Source organism: Cherax quadricarinatus, chromosome 55 (genome assembly GCF_038502225.1).
Source record: "Cherax quadricarinatus isolate ZL_2023a chromosome 55, ASM3850222v1, whole genome shotgun sequence".
Classification (NCBI taxonomy): Eukaryota; Metazoa; Arthropoda; class Malacostraca; order Decapoda; family Parastacidae; genus Cherax; species Cherax quadricarinatus.
The window spans coordinates 428,606-447,164 of NC_091346.1; the positions used below are offsets into that span (position 1 = coordinate 428,606).

Sequence of the window (18,559 nt, forward strand, 5' to 3'; positions counted from 1 at the left end):
TACGTGTATGTTTGAGGGTCTGAAATGGACTAATCTACTTCACAATATTCCTTATGGGAACAAATTCGGTCAGTACTGGCACCTGAACATACTTCTGGAGTGAAAAAATATCGTTAACCGGGGGTCCACTGTATATATACGACCAAAACAGTCAAAGGGTTAATTAAAATGCCAACTTTGTGGTCTATTTTCTTAAGTATTTATGGTTGTATTCTCGTTTTCTTGGTCTCATTTGATAGAATGGAAAACATATTATAGAAAGAGAGGTGACTTTGATTGGTTTTACTATGAAAAGAACCTTGAAATGGAGCTCAAAGAAGGGGAAATGTTTGATTTTTGCCGATGTTCAAAAGTAAACAAATGATGCCATTTTCCAATAAATGTCCAAGTAGCCATTCTAATATGCAGTCATGAATGGGTTGACATTATTTATACAATTATTACAATATTGCAGTAGTCTGCATAACAGTAAATCTTGCATTTTTTTGTTTGAATAAAAATTCAAAATAGAAAGCAAGAGTAATATCAGAGCCAGGAATGTCTGCATTGTTCATTCTGGACCCTATTTTGAAATTGTCATATTTTTTAATTTTAGTAAAATTGGCCAAATTGCAAATTTCTGACCACGATATTGGGTAGTTGAAATCGGTAAATGGGCAGTTTCTTGTACTCAATCAATAGAAAAAAATGGAGTTCTAAAGAAATAGCTATGAGTTTGGCCAACTGGAACAATGGAATTAGCCAAAAATAGGGCTCAAAGTGAGCGAAATCACCAATTCGTAAATATCACCGAGGTTGCTAACTTCGTGAGAGCGTAATTCCGTCAGTTTTCCATCAAATTTCGTTTTTTTGGTGTCATTACAATCGGGAAAAGATTCTCTATCATTTCACAAGAAAAAATAATTTTTTTTTTTTTTTGGAAATTTTGCGACATCAGGAGACACCTCAGGATTTGGGGTTGCAACAGTCAAGGGGCTAATGTGCAGCAGTATTCCAGCCTAGCGAGAACAAGCGATTTGAAGAGAATCATGGGCTTGGCATCCCTAGTTTTGAAGGTTCTCATTATCCATACTATCATTTTCTTAGCAGATGCTATAGATGCATCGTTGTGGTCTTTGAAGGAGAGATTCTCTGACATTATCACTCCCAGGTCCTTTACATTACTTTTCGCTCTACTGTAGGGTTAGAATTTGTTGTATACCTTGATACAGTTTTAATTTCCTAAAGTTTTCCATATATGAGTAGTTGAAATTTCTCTTCACTGAACTTCATGTTGTTTTGAGTGGCCCATTTGAAGATTTGGTTGATGTAAGCTTGAAGTCTTGCGATGTCTTTGATGGAGGTCACCGTCATGGCAATCCAGGTGTCATCCACAAAGGAAGACACGGAGCTATGGAAGACACGGAGCTATGGCTTACATCTCTATGTCAGATATGAGGGTGAGGAATAGAGTGGGAGTGAGTACTGTGCCTTGTTGAACAGAGCTTTTCACTGTAGCTGCTTCAGCCTTTACTCTGTTTACTATTACTCTTTGTGTTCTATTTGTCAGGAACTTATAGATCCATCTACCAACTTTTCCTATTATTCCTTTATCACACATTTTGTGTGCTATTACACCATGGTCAAAGTCTGTGTATACTACATCTGCATTATGTAGTCAGTGTGGTGAAACATTTCCTCAATAAAGATTCCCACGTGCTTCAAAAGTGTCTCATTCTTCAACTTGTTGGTTGTTTAAACCACTTATCACACATTACCATGATGTACCTTCTCAAATACATCAGCGAAAGAAGCTAGTAAATTTGTAAGGCAGGAACGCCCCTTCGTATAATCGTGCTGAGGTTCATTTATCAATTTATGTCTTTCAAGGTGGCTTCAAATAGCCTCGGCAATTATATATTCCACAAATTTTCCCACTATGGAGGTTAGGCTTATAGGTGTATACTTCAAACAAAACAAATCAAACAAACAAATTTTATTTCTTTGCAAAGGTTACAATGTGTGATTACATTTTATAGTGTGTTGTTAAATACAAAGAAAGCCACTAACATGCCAGGGCATTTCGGGCAGACTAACCCTAATGTTTACAGACTACTCAACCCTTTCAGGGTTTCGGACGTACTAGTACGGCTTATGCACCAGGGTTTTTGATGTACTAGTACGCCTAAATTCTAGCGCCCTCAAATCTAGTGACAGAAAGCTGGTAGACCTACATATGAAAGAATGGGTCTATGTGGTCAGTGTGCGCAGTATAAAAAAAATCTTGTAGCACACAGTGCGTAATGAGAAAAAAAAACTTTGTGTTTTTGGATTAAAACAGCGACTTTGCACTGTAGTATTTCTGTATGGTATTTATTGTTGTATTCTAGATTTCCTGGTCTCATTTTATAGAATGGATGACATATTACAGAAACTGAGATGATTTTGACTGGTTTTACAATGAAAAGTACCTTGAAATTGAGCTCAAAGTAGCAGAAATGTTCGATTTTTACCAAAGTTCAAAAGTAAACAAATCATGCAAAGCGTCCAATACACATCAACTGGTGAGTCTAATATTCTTTCACAACTGTGCCGATATTATTTATATCATTTCTACACTAATGCATAACAGTAAATCTTCTATTTTTTGTGAGAATAAAAATTCAAAGTGGAAAGCAAAAGAATGTAAGAGGGGAGGGGGGACATGGCTAATGAACAGAGGAAATGTTATTTTAGTGCCAAGAATGTCTTTCTTGTTTATTCTGGACCCTATTTGGAAATTGGCATCGTTTGAAATTTGTGTGAAATTGGCAAAAATTGCTAAATTCTGACCACTGTATTGGATAGTTGAAATCGGTAAATGGGTGGTTTCTTGTACTCATTCGGTAGAAAAAATTGAGTTCTAGCGAAAGAGGTATGATTTTTGTCAACTAGTACACTGGAATTGGCCGAAAATAGGGCTCAAAGTGGGCAAAATCACCGATGCGTAAACATCGCCGAGACCACTAACTTCACGAGAGCATAATTCCTTAAGTTTTCCATCAATTTTCATACTTTTGGTGTCATTATGATCGGGAAAAGATTCTCCATCTTTTCGTATGAATTTTTTTTTTTATTTGGGCGACCCTGAGAACAAGTCTGGGAGAGGGCCTGGGGACCCTGAAAGGGTTAAAACTAGACCGGTTAAAGAGTGGTAAATTTTAATTATTCAATATTTTACCTTATTACTAAAGTGAGGTAGCCAAATAGTTTTATAATAAGATTTATAGTAGTGATGTAGAACATAACAAATAACAGTATTACAAAGAGTACAATTTACTATGACACAACAGTACAATTTTAAGTATGTATTAATGTTCTGATTAAGTAGCTGTAAATTTTGGGGGATTTTTTTAGTAATTTCAAACTGGTTAAATGATAGGTACCACATTTCCCATTTTCCACTTATCTGGCACTATGCCAGTTTGTAGTGATATGTTGAAATGATTAGCCAAAGTTTTGCTAAGTTCCTCTTACATTCCTTTAAAACCCTTGTAAACAGTTCATCAGGGCCTGGGGATTTGTTAGGTTTTAATTTATCTATTTGTCTGTGAGCCACGTCACTTATGACTTGGATCATGCATAAATGATTTTCGTACTGTCTTTTCTGTAACTTTAATAATATTATTTATAAAATCTATGGATGGGTAAATTCTAAATAAAAAAAGATACCAAATACTCTAATACAGTGGTACCTCGGGATACAAACAGCTCAAAACGCGAACAATTATGTAAGTGTATTTATGCAAGTGCTTTTGTAAGTGTATTTTTGGGGGTCTGAAACGGATTAATCTAATTTACATTATTTCTTATGAGAACAAATTCGTTCGGCATCAGCACTTGAACAGCCTTCTGGAATGAAATAAGTTCGTATCCTGAGGTACCACTGTATATATAAGCATGACATATAATACTAGGAATAGTTTACATTTTCTGCTATGCATAATATGGGACAAAACTCAATACAGTACCTGAGTCTGTTTTTGCCCACTGCTACCTCCATCAGTGCCATCTCCTTTCTTCACTGAATAACCACGCTGACACATCTGCTGTCACACACACAAAAAAAGAAAATATGTTTAATTTAACGCTATACATCTTATACACATTCATTACTTGCATGGTAGTACTAACTACATTCACTATTTCCCCTTCTTTCTTTCTTAAAAGCTGGTCAGTCTTACCTAGAGAAAAGTCTGGACTGATTTTAGCCTGTGTAGGTCTCAATTTGCTTTTTTTTTTTTTTAAAGAAACTGAAAAAACTTAAATACTGCTTTTCATGTGATCGTCTGTGTGCCGCATCTGATTAGTGTTCAACAGGAAGACAACATGGCAGAAAACCTGATCAACAAAACTCCAAGGAAATGACAGGTCTGTAGGGCTTTTTTCCCCTCAGTGCCAAACGAGGGAAAGAATTGAGCATTTAAACATGGCTGACCAGCATCCAAACACCAGCTACTGCCAGACGTACAACTAGTGAAGTGAAATTCTCATCTTTAATGACGTTCATCTGTACTGACAGTAGCATCATATCTGTACCACCACCATATCACCTGTACCAGTACTAACGAAAGGGAAACACAGGAGACATCGTCAAATCAACAATACAAAACTCCAAAGTTATAGGACAGTTATCCCTCAGTGCCAGTCGTGGGAAAGAAGTGAATAGTTAAACAGCCAAGGTTAATGTTTTAGTAGCTGACCTATATTCAGCTGACCAGTGTACAGTGAGAGAATCATAGGAGAAAACACCAAATATATCTATAAACTCAAGGAAAGTCAGGTTGTAGGTGGCATTTACTTCCCTCAGTGCTTTAAAAATGGCTGAGTCAGCAGACCAGGTCAGGAGTCAGGAACACGACACAACCCCGATAAATGGAATTGAGGGGATTTGGAAGGATAAAACCATTGATTAAACCTTTCTGGTCTACCAGAATGGAAAAGAGTTAGAAGTTAATAGGTGAAACCGGACTGTGAAGCGAGGCGGGAAGGGGAGTGTGTAATAAGGGGTTAACTGAAAGGGGTGTGTGAAGTTAAGGGAAAAGTGAGCAGTGAAGAGGGTTTTGAAGAAGAAAATTTACTAGTAATTCAGTGGTGATTGCTAAAGCAGATACTAGGGTGTACTAGGTGACTAGAAAATAGAAATAAATATTATTGTATATGAGTAAAAGAGCGAAGAGTGAAAATGGCAGGCATTAGGGGGGTACAGGCTGCCATAATTATATTTATCTTTCTCCTTCAATTCCATGAAGAATGAAATCAGTCATGGGGGCTGGAAAAGGTGAATGGAGTAACAGCGCCCTGGACAGTAAAAGCCCAACAGTTGCCATCCTACCAGAAAAGTAAATGTCACTATCGCCGCAAGGTATGGCAACACCGCATACCCAAACAAAAACAGTGGCACACAGCTCGTATTGTAGCGCTCTTAAGTGGTGATATCCAAATTAATCCAGGACCTCAAACTATTGTGCAGAGGCAAAACAGACAGATAAATGATGGTGATAATGATGGTCTAGTAGCTAGAAATGATAACCTTAACTCCATATGTAATGCATACATAGGTCAGTGTGAGACAATACAGCCATTATTATCTCAAACACTACCAAATAGGTGCATACACTGTACTAAAGTATGCATGAAAAACAGAAAAGGCATCTTATGTAAAATGTGTAAGGGGTGGGTGCATGATGGATGTATGTACAATTACAGTAACGGTGCCAGAATTCACTTTGTGTGTAACAAATGCACTTTGGCAGTTACCCTTTACCAATGATGACATTGATTTACCTAATTTTAATACATATGACCCATTGCCATATACTGATGATTGTAATTGTTTTATGAAAACAGGCCTTCACTTTATTCATGCCAACGCAAGATCACTTCTTCCTAAATTGGCAGAGATTAGGATTCTAGCTAACAAAATTAGGGCGGCAGTTATAGCCATCTCTGAATCCTGGTTGGATGATACGGTGACTGACGACGAGGTCAAAATAGAAGGTTACAATATAAAACGCTTAGATAGGAACAGAAAGGGTGGTGGAGTATGTGCCTACATTAGAAATGACTTAGTTTACAGCCCAAGACCTGATTTAAATAACAATAAACTGGAGATTCTATGGTTTGAAGTGCTGCTTCCCAAGACCAAACCCATCTTAGTAGGAACTAGTTACCGCCTTCCTACCCAGGACCAGTTCTTAGAAGACTTTTCCAGAGTACTGTCCGGATTTGAAAACAATTGTGAGACAATAATACTGGGCGACTTCAATATCTGTTTTCAGCAGCAAAATAATGGGCTATGCAAAAGGTATAAGCAAATTCTAGGTTTAAATAGTTACACTCAACTAATTAATACACCAACCCGGATCACACAGTTCTCAGCCACCCTAATTGACCACATACTTTGTAACCGCTCTGAGAACATTAGTCAGTCAGGCGTCATTACCACAGGCCTTAGTGATCATTTCATCATTTACTGCACTAGGAAAATCACTAGGGATAGGATAGGCCTACACAGGACAATAAAAATGAGGTCAACTAGAAACTACAGTAAAGAAACACTGGTAAATAGGCTACACAATTGTGACTGGACAGTGATAACAAGTTGCACGGACGTAAACGATGCCTGGGAAAAATTCAAAACACTGTTCACTGTTATCCTTGATAATATTGCACCAGTTAAAGAGGTTAGGATTAAACAAAGAACTGAACCCTGGATGACTACTGAGATATTAGATAATATGAAATTCAGACACCAGCTGCTAAAAAGATTTAAAGCAAACAGACAGGATATTGCAGCACTAAATGAATTCCAAAGGGTGAGGAACAGAGTGCAGAGACTTATAAAAGGAGCAAAGGCAAAGCACTATTGCTCAAAAATTGAAGAGTATAAGCATAACCCCAGAAAGCTCTGGCAACAACTAAAACAGTTGGGGTATAGCCATAAGTCAGTAGATAGGTCTAACATAGTACTCACTATCGATAATGAGGTATGCCATGAAACATCTAAGGTGGCAAATTGCTTTAATTCCTACTACACATCTGTTGCATCAACACTAGTAAGTAAACTACCAGATGCATCAAATACCTTTAACACAGACTCTGATAAGTTTCAAACATACTATACCAATAAAGGGGGTAACCCCAAACAGTTGTCAACTAGTAAGTGTATCTCACGACTTTATTCAAAAAGAACTAAGCAGGTTAAACCCAACTAAGCGCACTGGCCCGGATAACATCCCGTCTAAGTTCCTAAAAGATGGTGCTTCTGAACTGTCAATCCCTATTGCTCACATAATAAATCTATCAATCACCACTAATACCGTACCGGATGGGTTCAAGGAGGCCAGAGTTACTCCTATCTTCAAGAAAAATAGTAGGTCTGATGTAAGCAACTATAGGCCTGTTAGTATACTCAGTATAATATCCAAAATTCTAGAGAGGGCAGTGTACTCTCAAGTAGTTAAGTACCTTAATGACAACAACATTCTCCATAGCTATCAATCGGGCTTTAGAAGATCTTACTCAACCAACACCTCCCTAATTAATCTGATGGATTACCTGAGAACTGAAATGTCAAAGGGGAACCTCATAAGTATGGTAACCTTAGACCTGCAAAAGGCCTTCGATACTGTCAACCACAATACATTATGTAATAAACTTCAAGCTATAGGTATAGGTTCTGTAGACTGGTTTAAGTCCTACCTTAGCAACAGGAGACAAATTGTCAAAATCAACAAAACGGAATCAGAACCCCCTACCGATAGCATGTGGAGTTCCCCAAGGTAGTATTCTGGGTCCCTTATTATTCTTATGTTATGTCAATGACATGCCTATCAGTGTCAAGTGCAAACTCCTACTGTATGCAGATGACAGTGCTCTGTTAGTGTCAGGTAAAGACCCACAAGATATTGCTAATATTTTAACGCTGAAACTGGAGTCCTGCAGCAAATGGTTAGTAGACAACAAACTATCATTACACCTCAGGAAAACTGAAGCCATTCTCTTTGGCATGAAACATAAACTGAGAAGGGTAAATAATTTCAACGTCCAGTGTAATGGGGAGCCCATCACTTTGGTTTCATCAGTAAAATATCTGGGAATCCCCTTTGACCCATGCATGTCAGGAGAATTGATTGGGAACAGTGTAGTGAAGAAAGCGAATGCCAGACTGAAGTTCCTGTATAGACAAGCACAGTGTCAACCTACTGAGGCTCGCAGGACCCTATGTCTAGCCTTTATACAATGCCATATGGATTACGCTTGGTCTTCATGGTACTCTGCCTTGACAAAAAAACTGAAAGATAGACTGCAAGTCACCCAGAACAAAATCATAAGATTCATTCTGGGGCTGGGACCAAGAGAGCATGTAGGCCAGAATGAATTACAGTAGTTGGATATGCTGAATGTTGAAGACAGAGTAAAACAACTGAAGCTAAATCATGTTTATAAAATTGCTCACAAACAGTGTCCAGAATATCTTGCTGTCAATTTTGTCAAGGTTGGAAACCAAAGCAATCATAGTACTAGGGGGAGAGAGCACAGCTTTGTAGTACCCACAGTCATTGGCCAGGCTTCAAACACCTTTCATTGTACAGCAATAAAGGAATGGAACAGACTGCCTGCACATGTCAAAGCCAGTCATAGCATGAACCAGTTCAAGAAGAGTGCCAAAAGGTGTCTGATGAATGTAGCTACAGAAAGGGAGGGGAATGATTTTCTATTTTTTAGCTAACATACGTGTAAATTTTACTTTATTCCTAGTAATGACCCTCGTATTGTAGATAGTCTTAATGACCCTCGTGTAGTAGATAGTCTTTTTAGTATGATAATAAGATGTTATCTTCATTATAGAATAATAAGAAAATATTATAACCTTTATATTATAATAATAAGGTAAAAGGACCCCAATGGAAATAAGTCACTCTGTCTGACTTTTTTGGGTTATCCTACCTTCTCTACCCATATGCTGCTATGTATGATAATTCTATGTAACTGTACTCACCTAATTGTGGTTGCAGGGGTCAAGACTCAGTTCCTGGCCCCGCCTCTTCACCGACCGCTACTAGGTCCTCTCTCCCCCTGCTCCATGAGCTTTATCATACCTCGTCTTAAAACTATGTATAGTTCCTGCCTCCACTACATCGCTTGCCAGACTGTTCCACTTCCTAACTACTCTATGACTGAAGAAATACTTCCTAACATCCCTTTGACTCATCTGAGTCTTCAGCTTCAAATTGTGACCCCTTGTTTCTCTGTCCCTTCTCTGGAACATCCTGTCTCTGTCCACCTTGTCTATTCCATGCAGTATTTTGTATGTTGTTATCATGTCTCCCCTGACCCTCCTGTCCTCCAGTGTTGTCAGACCGGTTTCCCTTAACCTTTCTTCATAGGACATTCCCCTTAGCTCTGGAACTAGCCTTGTTGCAAACCTTTGCACTTTCTCTAATTTCTTGACGTGTTTGACCAGGTGTGGGTTCCTAACTGGTGCTGCATACTCCAGTATGGGCCTGACGTACACAGTGTATAAAGTCTTGAACGATTCCTTACTGAGGTACCGGAACGCTATTCTCAGGTTTGCCAAGCGCCCATATGCCGCAGCAGTTATCTAGTTAATGTGTGCTTCTGGCGATGTACTCGGTATTATACTCACTCCTAGGTCTTTCTCCTTGAGTGAGGTTTGCAGCCTTTGGCCACCTAGCCTATACTCTGTCTGCAGTCTTCTTTGCCCTCCTCCGATCTTCATGACTTTGCATTTGGCGGGGTTAAATTCTAGGAGCCAGTTGCTGGACCACACATCCAGCCTGTCCAGGTCTCTTTGTAGACCTGTCTGGTCCGCGTCTGATTTAATTCTCCTCATTAACTTCACATCATCTGCAAACAGGGGCACTTCTGAGTCTATCCCTTCTGTCATGTCGTTCACATATACCAAGAATAGCACTGGTCCCAGGACTGACCCCTGTGGGACCCCGCTCATCACTGCCGCCCACTGTGATACCTCATCATGGACCATGACTCGCTGTTGCCTCCCTGTCAGGTATTCTCTGATCCACTGCAGTGCCCTTCCTGTTACACGTGCCTGTTCCTCTAGTTTCTGTACTAATCTCTTGTGAGGAACTGTGTCGATGGCCTTCTTGCAGTCCAAGAAAATGCAATCAATCCACCCCTCCCTCTCATTTCTTACTTCAGTTACCTTGTCGTAAAACTCTAGTAGGTTTGTGACACTGGATTTGCCTTCCATGAATCCGTGCTGGCAGTCGTTTATAATTTTGCTCCACTCCAGGTGCTCCACCATTCTCCTCCTGATAATCTTTTCCAAGACTTTGCATACTATACATGTCAGTGACACCGGTCTATAATTTAGTGCTTCATTTCTGTCTCCCTTCTTAAAGATGGTGACTACATTTGCCTTCTTCCATACTTCAGGTAGTTGCCCAGTTTCAAGGGAAGTGTTGAAGATTTTGGTTAGTGGCACACGTAGTGTCCCTGCTTCCTCTCTAAGGACCCATGGAGAGATGTTGTCCGGTCCCACCGCCTTTGAGGTATCGAGGTCACTTAGGAGCTTCTCCACCTCCTCCTCAGCTGTGTGTAATTCATCCAACACTTGTTGGTATATCCCTTGTTGCTGTATGCCACTGTTTTGTCTTCCCGTTGTCCCTTCAGCCTCCACTGTAAATACTTCCTGAAATCTCATGTTGAGCTCCTCACATACCTCCTGGTCGTTCCTTGTGAGCTCCCCACCTTCTTTCCTCAGCCTGATTACCTGGTCCTTGACTGTTGTCTTCCTCCTGATGTGGCTGTAGAGTAGTTTCGGGTCAGACTTGACTTTCGATGCAATGTCATTTTCATACTGCCGCTGTGCCTCCCTTCTTATCTGTGCATACTCGTTTCTGGTTCGTCAACTAATCTCTTTATTCTCCTGAGTCCTTTGCCTTCTGTACTTTTTCCATTCTCTAGAGCACTTAGTTTTTGCTTCCCTGCACCTTCGGGTAAACCAAGGGCTCGTTCTGTCCTTCCCATTATTTCTGTTACCCTTGGGGACAAACCTTTCCTCTGCCTCCTTGCATTTTGTTGTTACAAAGTCCATCATTTCGTTTACTGATTTTCCTACCAACTCCTGTTCCCACTGAGCCTCCTGCAGGAAGGTCCTCATTCATGTGTAGTCCCCCCTTTTATAGTTTAGCTTTTCCCTTTCTACTCCTGTTACCCTCTCCACTTTTAGCTCCACGATGTATTCAAAGCTCATAGCTACGTGGTCACTAGCTCCAAGGGGCCTTTCATATGTGATGTGCTCAATGTCTGAGCTACTCAGGGTGAACACGAGGTCCAGTCTTGCTGGTTCATCCTCCCCTCTCTCTCTAGTAGTATCCCTAACATGTTGGTGCATGAGATTTGCTAGCACCACTGTATTTGTGTATACCTGAATAAACTTACTTACTTACATACTTAAGCCTCATAATCTAACTTCTGAGTGACTTCAAGCTTAATGTGCAATTGTATTTTAGAGTACTGGTCTCTCTGAAAGTTTTAAATTAATCTGGACCATATATGTTCTAATTTACAAATTTTATTGATTAATTTTGATATTATTACTAAATTTAAAAATTACTGTACTAAATTTAAAAGGAACTTTCATTTTTCTTTTTAGGTCACCCCGCCTCAGTAGTATATGGCCGTTTTTTTTTTATATAAAAATAAAAATTTGGATATTAGCTTCCATATGAATACATGAATGCCTCTACTGAGTCCCTTCAAACCATCAACTCCAATATTTAACAGCAATACCAGCTTAACCACACTATGCATTATTCCAGTCACATGCATTGAGGCACAAGGGACTGGAGATTATGCAATACAGGGATACTTTCCTCAGATCGCACAGTGACTGTAATACATCTAGCTTTCTAGTAATCCCTCAATCTATTAAATGTAAATTATCAAGGTGGCCCGTGACCTGGTAGGCAATGCTCTCGCTTCACATGCTGAGTGTCCGTGATTCTATCCCTGGTAAGGGTGGAAACATTGGATATGTTTGCTTACACCTGTTGTTTTGTTCACCTAGCGAGCAAGTACAGTGGAACCCTGAATTTCGTCTGGTGCGGATATCATACAATTCGCATTTCAACCACTTTTTGGGGCAAAATTTTACCCCGGGTTTCGTGCCTCCGCTCAGAAATTGCCCCACATCAGATGCATTCGCCCACCCGGGAAACGACCACTCACATGTACATGACTCAGTCTGCCTCTGTCACTTGCTCAGTGAGCAATACTCCGCAAAGTTTTGTGGAGAAATATCACTGGTAGTGGTAGTGATTGTGGTAGAGGGTGGTAGTGATGGTGGTAGAGGATGGTAGTGATGGTGGTAGAGGGTGGTAGTGATGGTGGTAGAGGGTGGTAGTGATGGTGGTAGAGGGTAGTAGTGATGGTGGCAGAGGGTAGTATTGATGGTGGCAGAGGATAGTAGTGATGGTGGTAGAGGTGGTAGTGATGGCAAACAATAGAAGATGTTAAGAAGTTGTTGTTGGTGTGGATCAACGAAAAACAGTTAGCGGGAGATAGTGTTGTGGAGGCGATAATTTTTCGAAAAGGCAAGACAGCTGCATGCGGATCTCGTAAAGAATATGCTAACAAGAGTCTTCAATAAAGGTAAATGTGATTTAAATGTTCATATATCCATTAAACTTAGTGATTTACATTTATTTCTCATTGTTTTTTGTATGCAAAACTATGGTTATTCTCTGTAAAATGTAGTTTTTGTTAATATTTTTGGGTGTCTGGAACGTATTAATTGGATTTACATTTTTTCTTATGGGAAATATTACTTTGGTTCTCGTCCATTTTGGATTTCGACCGACCTTCTGGAATGGATTAAGGATGAAAACTGGAGTTCCACTGTAGGTACCTGGGTATTAACCCTTTGACTGTTTTCGACGTATAAATACGTCTTACGAGCCAATGTTTCTGACGTATCTCTAATTCTAGGTTCTCGTGTTCAAGAGTAAATAAATCACACCACACGTCCAATACACGTCTACTGGGGAGTCTAATATTCCATTTATTTTTTTGTATGAATAAAAAATCAAAATAGAAAGCAATGGATTTCGACCGACCTTCTGGAATGGATTAAGGATGAAAACTGGAGTTCCACTGTAGGTACCTGGGTATTAATTGACTGGTGTGGGTTGCATCCTGGGGTACAAGATTGAGGATGCCAATGGAAATAAAACAGTCGCTCGATGACGCACTGCCTTCTTGGGTTATCCTGGGTGGCTAACCCTCCGGAGTAAAAAATCTGAACAAAATCTTATTCTTATCTTATTGGTCCTTTAACCCAGGCCCGGTGGCCTGGTGGCTAAAGCTCCCGCTTCACACACGGAGGGCCCGGGTTCGATTCCCGGCGGGTGGAAACATTTCGACACGTTTCCTTACACCTGTTGTCCTGTTCACCTAGCAGCAAATAGGTACCTGGGTGTTAGTCGACTGGTGTGGGTCGCATCCTGGGGGACAAGATTAAGGACCCCAATGGAAATAAGTTAGACAGTCCTCGATGACGCACTGACTTTCTTGGGTTATCCTGGGTGGCTAACCCTCCGGGGTTAAAAATCCGAACGAAATCTTATCTTATCTTATCTTACAAGGAAAAACCTAGCCTATCTCAGTACAATAAGAGACCCAACCTAGCAAACATTAGACTAATACAAGAACTATCATGTCAGGTAAAAGGATACATGGGGCAACTAATGTGACATTTTATTGTGGTAATCTTCTGCTCTCAAGGAGCTTTGTAAGTTCCTGGAGAGAGGAACATTATCACAATAAAATGCCACACATATTGCCAGTAATTTTACCTTTATTACTAAGGACCATCCTAGCATATCCCAGTCTAAGAAAAAGCCCAATCTAGCATATCTCAGCTGTAAACAAGGCCCAGCTTAGCATATCCTAACCTAAAACAAGGCCCAATCTGTCATATTCTAGTCAAATATGGCTCAGTTTAGCATACTCTACTATAAAACAATGCCCAACCTAGAATATCCTAAATTATAACAAGGTTCAATGTAGTATGTTAGTACAAACTAAGGCCCAACCTAACACATTCTAAGGTGTCCCATAGCTCAACTGATAGTGCACTCAGCTCACACACAGAGGTCCAGGGGTCAATCTCTGGTATGAGTGGAAACACTACAACGTGCTTCCTTAAGACACCTGCTGTCCATGTTCACCTATCAGTAAAATATATACCCGAGTGTTAGTAGACTGGTGTGAGTCACATCTTGGGATAAAATTGACCTGATTGGCTCAAAATGCTCTGCATAACAAGGGGCTTTCTATATAGTAGTATGTCACTGATGTCAGCTAGGCCTGTATACCTTGTACATGTACTTGTAGAATTAATTATTATTATTATTATTATTATTATTATTATTATTATTATTATTATTATTAGTCAACAATGCAGTCCACCAAAACATATCCATGTAAAATGGGGCTCACTTAGCTCATCCTGATCAGTAAAAAGCCAACCAATTAGTATATCCTAGTCTAATATATTCAACCAAGCTTAGTTAATCTTAGTTAAATTTTAAGCCTGCCCAAAATGCTCTGCATACAAGGGACTTTTGGCATGTACACTCAACTACTATAATTCCTTGTACAACTATGTATCATGTCTAAATAAACTTTTATTATTATTATTATTATAAGGAGCTAAACCTGTAAGGGGTCACAATGATACCTCAGCTAGTGTTCTAGTCTAATAAAATATTCAAACTTGGATATCTTTATCTAAAACAATACCCAACATGTCAGTAAATTTATTTAGGTGCAAGTACATGTAAGTAAAATTATCAATCCTTGTAATATATGGGTAAATTACCAAGGATAACACAAAAGGTGTCCCGTAGCTCGGTTGGTTGCGCACTCAGCTCGTGAGGTCTGGGGGTCAATCCCCGGTACGGCTGGAAATATTAAAACATGTTTCCTTAAGGTACCTGCTGTCCATATACACCTAGTAGTAAATAGGTACCTGGGTGTTAGCTGACTGATGTTAGCTGCATCCTGGGGCACAAAATTAAACTAGGATCCCAGTAGAAATAAGTCACTTTGTGTGACTATTCTAATAATAATAATAATAATTTTTATTTCTACAAGTACACACATGATACAACTTATACAGACCATAGCTGACATCAATGACATACTATATAGAAAGCCCCTGGTTATGCAGAGCAGTTAATGTAACTTAGGTTACTGCAGACCAAATGCAGCCTGGCATATAAGTAAGTTTATTAAGGTACAGGTACACATATATACAATTACATAAATTATCATACATAGCATATGTGTGGATTACCTAGGATGACCCAAAAAAGTCAGTGATTTATTTCCACTGGAGTCCTTGTAATAGTCCTAGCTCAATGATAAGTAAGTTTATTTAGGTACAGGTACAAATAAATACAATATCATAAATAATGTAAATTACCTAGGATAACCCCAAAAAAAGTCAGACTTATTTCCACTGGAATCCTTGATAATGTTTTATTGCTTTCAGCCAACCAAATAATGTATTATTATTATTACAACACTCAAAACTAAGCGGTAGACCCACAGGGGTTACAAATACTGTAGATACATTGTTGGTGCAAGAGTAAAACAGGCAGAAAAGAAAGCCAGTGATTATATAATGTATTTCTAGAAATAACCTGGCCTATCCTGATCTCACAAGAGACCTAGGGAATTTACACATGTATTATTCTGTAAGACAACTGTAATTATTCTAGGATTTTTTAACAGCGCGTGAACAAAATATAATTAATACTTGATAAGTTACTAGTGCATGATGCAACCATTCTAGGTAGGCCTACTGTAGTGCTCTTAAATGATATTCTTAAGGGTTGTATTCCAGGATCTGGCTATCACAGGCCAGTAGGCCTACCGTTGTGCTCCTACATTATATTCTTAATAACAAAATTAAGTTATCCTATCCCAGTTTAACACGAGAAGGAGCCCAACATGAGACCCAACCCAGCCTATTCCAGTCATTAATAAGAACCGCAGAATAACACCAGCATGATTATGACTTAATCAGAATGATTTACCCTTAAAAGAGGAGTGTATGTGAGGGTAGACGAGGCAGGCATGATAGAAAGGCAGGTGAGAGAGGAGACACTCCTAGCCTGCCCTCTCCTCTGGGTCTCCACCAGCATGCCACAGCTGTACCAACGTCTTCCAGACGTCTTCCTGGATGCTGCTAGGCTTCTCTGTAGGCCTACCCGGCTCATGTGTCTCCAGAAGCCGGATAAGTGACAAATATTGGACATGTTTGGTGATGCTGGCCAGACGCGGCGGTGATGATTGTGTGTAGTCACGTTGTAGCAGCAGCCTGGCTGGTCACCAACACTGTCTCCAACACTGTGTGTAGTCACGTTGTAGCAGCAGCCTGGCTGGTCACCAACACTGTCTCCAACACTGTGTAGTCACGTTGTAGCAGCAGCCTGGCTGGTCACCAACACTGTCTCCAACACTGTGTGTAGTCACGTTGTAGCAGCAGCCTGGCTGGTCACCAACACTGTCTCCAACACTGTGTAGTCACGTTGTAGCAGCAGCCTGGCTGGTCACCAACACTGTCTCCAACACTGTGTGTAGTCACGTTGTAGCAGCAGCCTGGCTGGTCACCAACACTGTCTCCAACACTGTGTAGTCACGTTGTAGCAGCAGCCTGGCTGGTCACCAACACTGTCTCCAACACTGTGTGTAGTTACGTTGTAGCAGCAGCCCGGCTGGTCACCAACACTGTCTCCAACACTGTGTAGTCACGTTGTAGCAGCAGCCTGGCTGGTCACCAACACTGTCTCCAACACTGTGTAGTCACGTTGTAGCAGCAGCCCGGCTGGTCACCAACACTGTCTCCAACACTGTGTAGTCACGTTGTAGCAGCAGCCCGGCTGGTCACCAACACTGTCTCCAACACTGTGTAGTCACGTTGTAGCAGCAGCCTGGCTGGTCACCAACACTGTCTCCAACACTGTGTAGTCACGTTGTAGCAGCAGCCCGGCTGGTCACCAACACTGTCTCCAACACTGTGTGTAGTCACGTTGTAGCAGCAGCCTGGCTGGTCACCAACACTGTCTCCAACACTGTGTGTAGTCACGTTGTAGCAGCAGCCCGGCTGGTCACCAACACTGTCTCCAACACTGTGTAGTCACGTTGTAGCAGCAGCCCGGCTGGTCACCAACACTATCTCCAACACTGTGTGTAGTCACGTTGTAGCAGCAGCCTGGCTGGTCACCAACACTGTCTCCAACACTGTGTGTAGTCACGTTGTAGCAGCAGCCCGGCTGGTCACCAACACTGTCTCCAACACTGTGTAGTCACGTTGTAGGAGCAGCCCGGCTGGTCACCAACACTGTCTCCAACACTGTGTGTAGTCACGTTGTAGCAGCAGCCCGGCTGGTCACCAACACTGTCTCCAACACTGTGTAGTCACGTTGTAGCAGCAGCCCGGCTGGTCACCAACACTGTCTCCAACACTGTGTGTAGTCACGTTGTAGCAGCAGCCCGGCTGGTCACCAACACTGTCTCCAACACTGTGTAGTCACGTTGTAGCAGCAGCCTGGCTGGTCACCAACACTGTCTCCAACACTGTGTGTAGTCACGTTGTAGCAGCAGCCCGGCTGGTCACCAACACTGTCTCCAACACTGTGTAGTCACGTTGTAGCAGCAGCCTGGCTGGTCACCAACACTGTCTCCAACACTGTGTGTAGTCACGTTGTAGCAGCAGCCCGGCTGGTCACCAACACTGTCTCCAACACTGTGTAGTCACGTTGTAGCAGCAGCCTGGCTGGTCACCAACACTGTCTCCAACACTGTGTAGTCACGTTGTAGCAGCAGCCTGGCTGGTCACCAACACTGTCTCCAACACTGTGTGTAGTCACGTTGTAGCAGCAGCCCGGCTGGTCACCAACACTGTCTCCAACACTGTGTAGTCACGTTGTAGCAGCAGCCTGGCTGGTCACCAACACTGTCTCCAACACTGTGTGTAGTCACGTTGTAGCAGCAGCCCGGCTGGTCACCAACACTGTCTCCAACACTGTGTAGTCACGTTGTAGCAGCAGCCTGGCTGGTCACCAACACTGTCTCCAACACTGTGTAGTCACGCTGTAGCAGCAGCCTGGCTGGTCACCAACACTGTCTCCAACACTGTGTGTAGTCACGTTGTAGCAGCAGCCCGGCTGGTCACCAACACTGTCTCCAACACTGTGTGTAGTCACATTGTAGCAGCAGCCTGGCTGGTCACCAACACTGTGTGTAGTCACGTTGTAGCAGCAGCCTGGCTGGTCACCAACACTGTCTCCAACACTGTGTAGTCACGTTGTAGCAGCAGCCTGGCTGGTCACCAACACTGTCTCCAACACTGTGTGTAGTCACGGTGTAGCAGCAGCCTGGCTGGTCACCAACACTGTCTCCAACACTGTGTGTAGTCACGTTGTAGCAGCAGCATGGCTGATCACCAACACTCTCCAACAGTGTGTGTAGTCACGTT

At 41.4% G+C, this 18,559-nt stretch overlaps 1 protein-coding gene across 2 annotated transcripts in view; it reads right to left on the reverse strand.

The window, feature by feature from the left end:
* LOC128698915 (lon protease homolog, mitochondrial) overlaps positions 1 to 16,508 on the reverse strand; it is a 261,625-nt gene extending 245,117 nt beyond the window's left edge. The window contains exons 1-2 of one of the 2 annotated variants that reach the window (XM_070096772.1): positions 16,116 to 16,508; positions 3,990 to 4,064 (exon numbers count right to left, since the gene is read on the reverse strand). In XM_070096772.1, coding sequence (XP_069952873.1) covers positions 3,990 to 4,064; positions 16,116 to 16,337 — 297 coding nt within the window. In that variant the 5' untranslated portion in view covers positions 16,338 to 16,508. The remainder of the gene's footprint in view (positions 1 to 3,989; positions 4,065 to 16,115) is intronic. The other variant, XM_070096773.1, reaches the window with a different exon arrangement.
* Between the last annotated feature and the right edge of the window lie 2,051 nt (positions 16,509 to 18,559).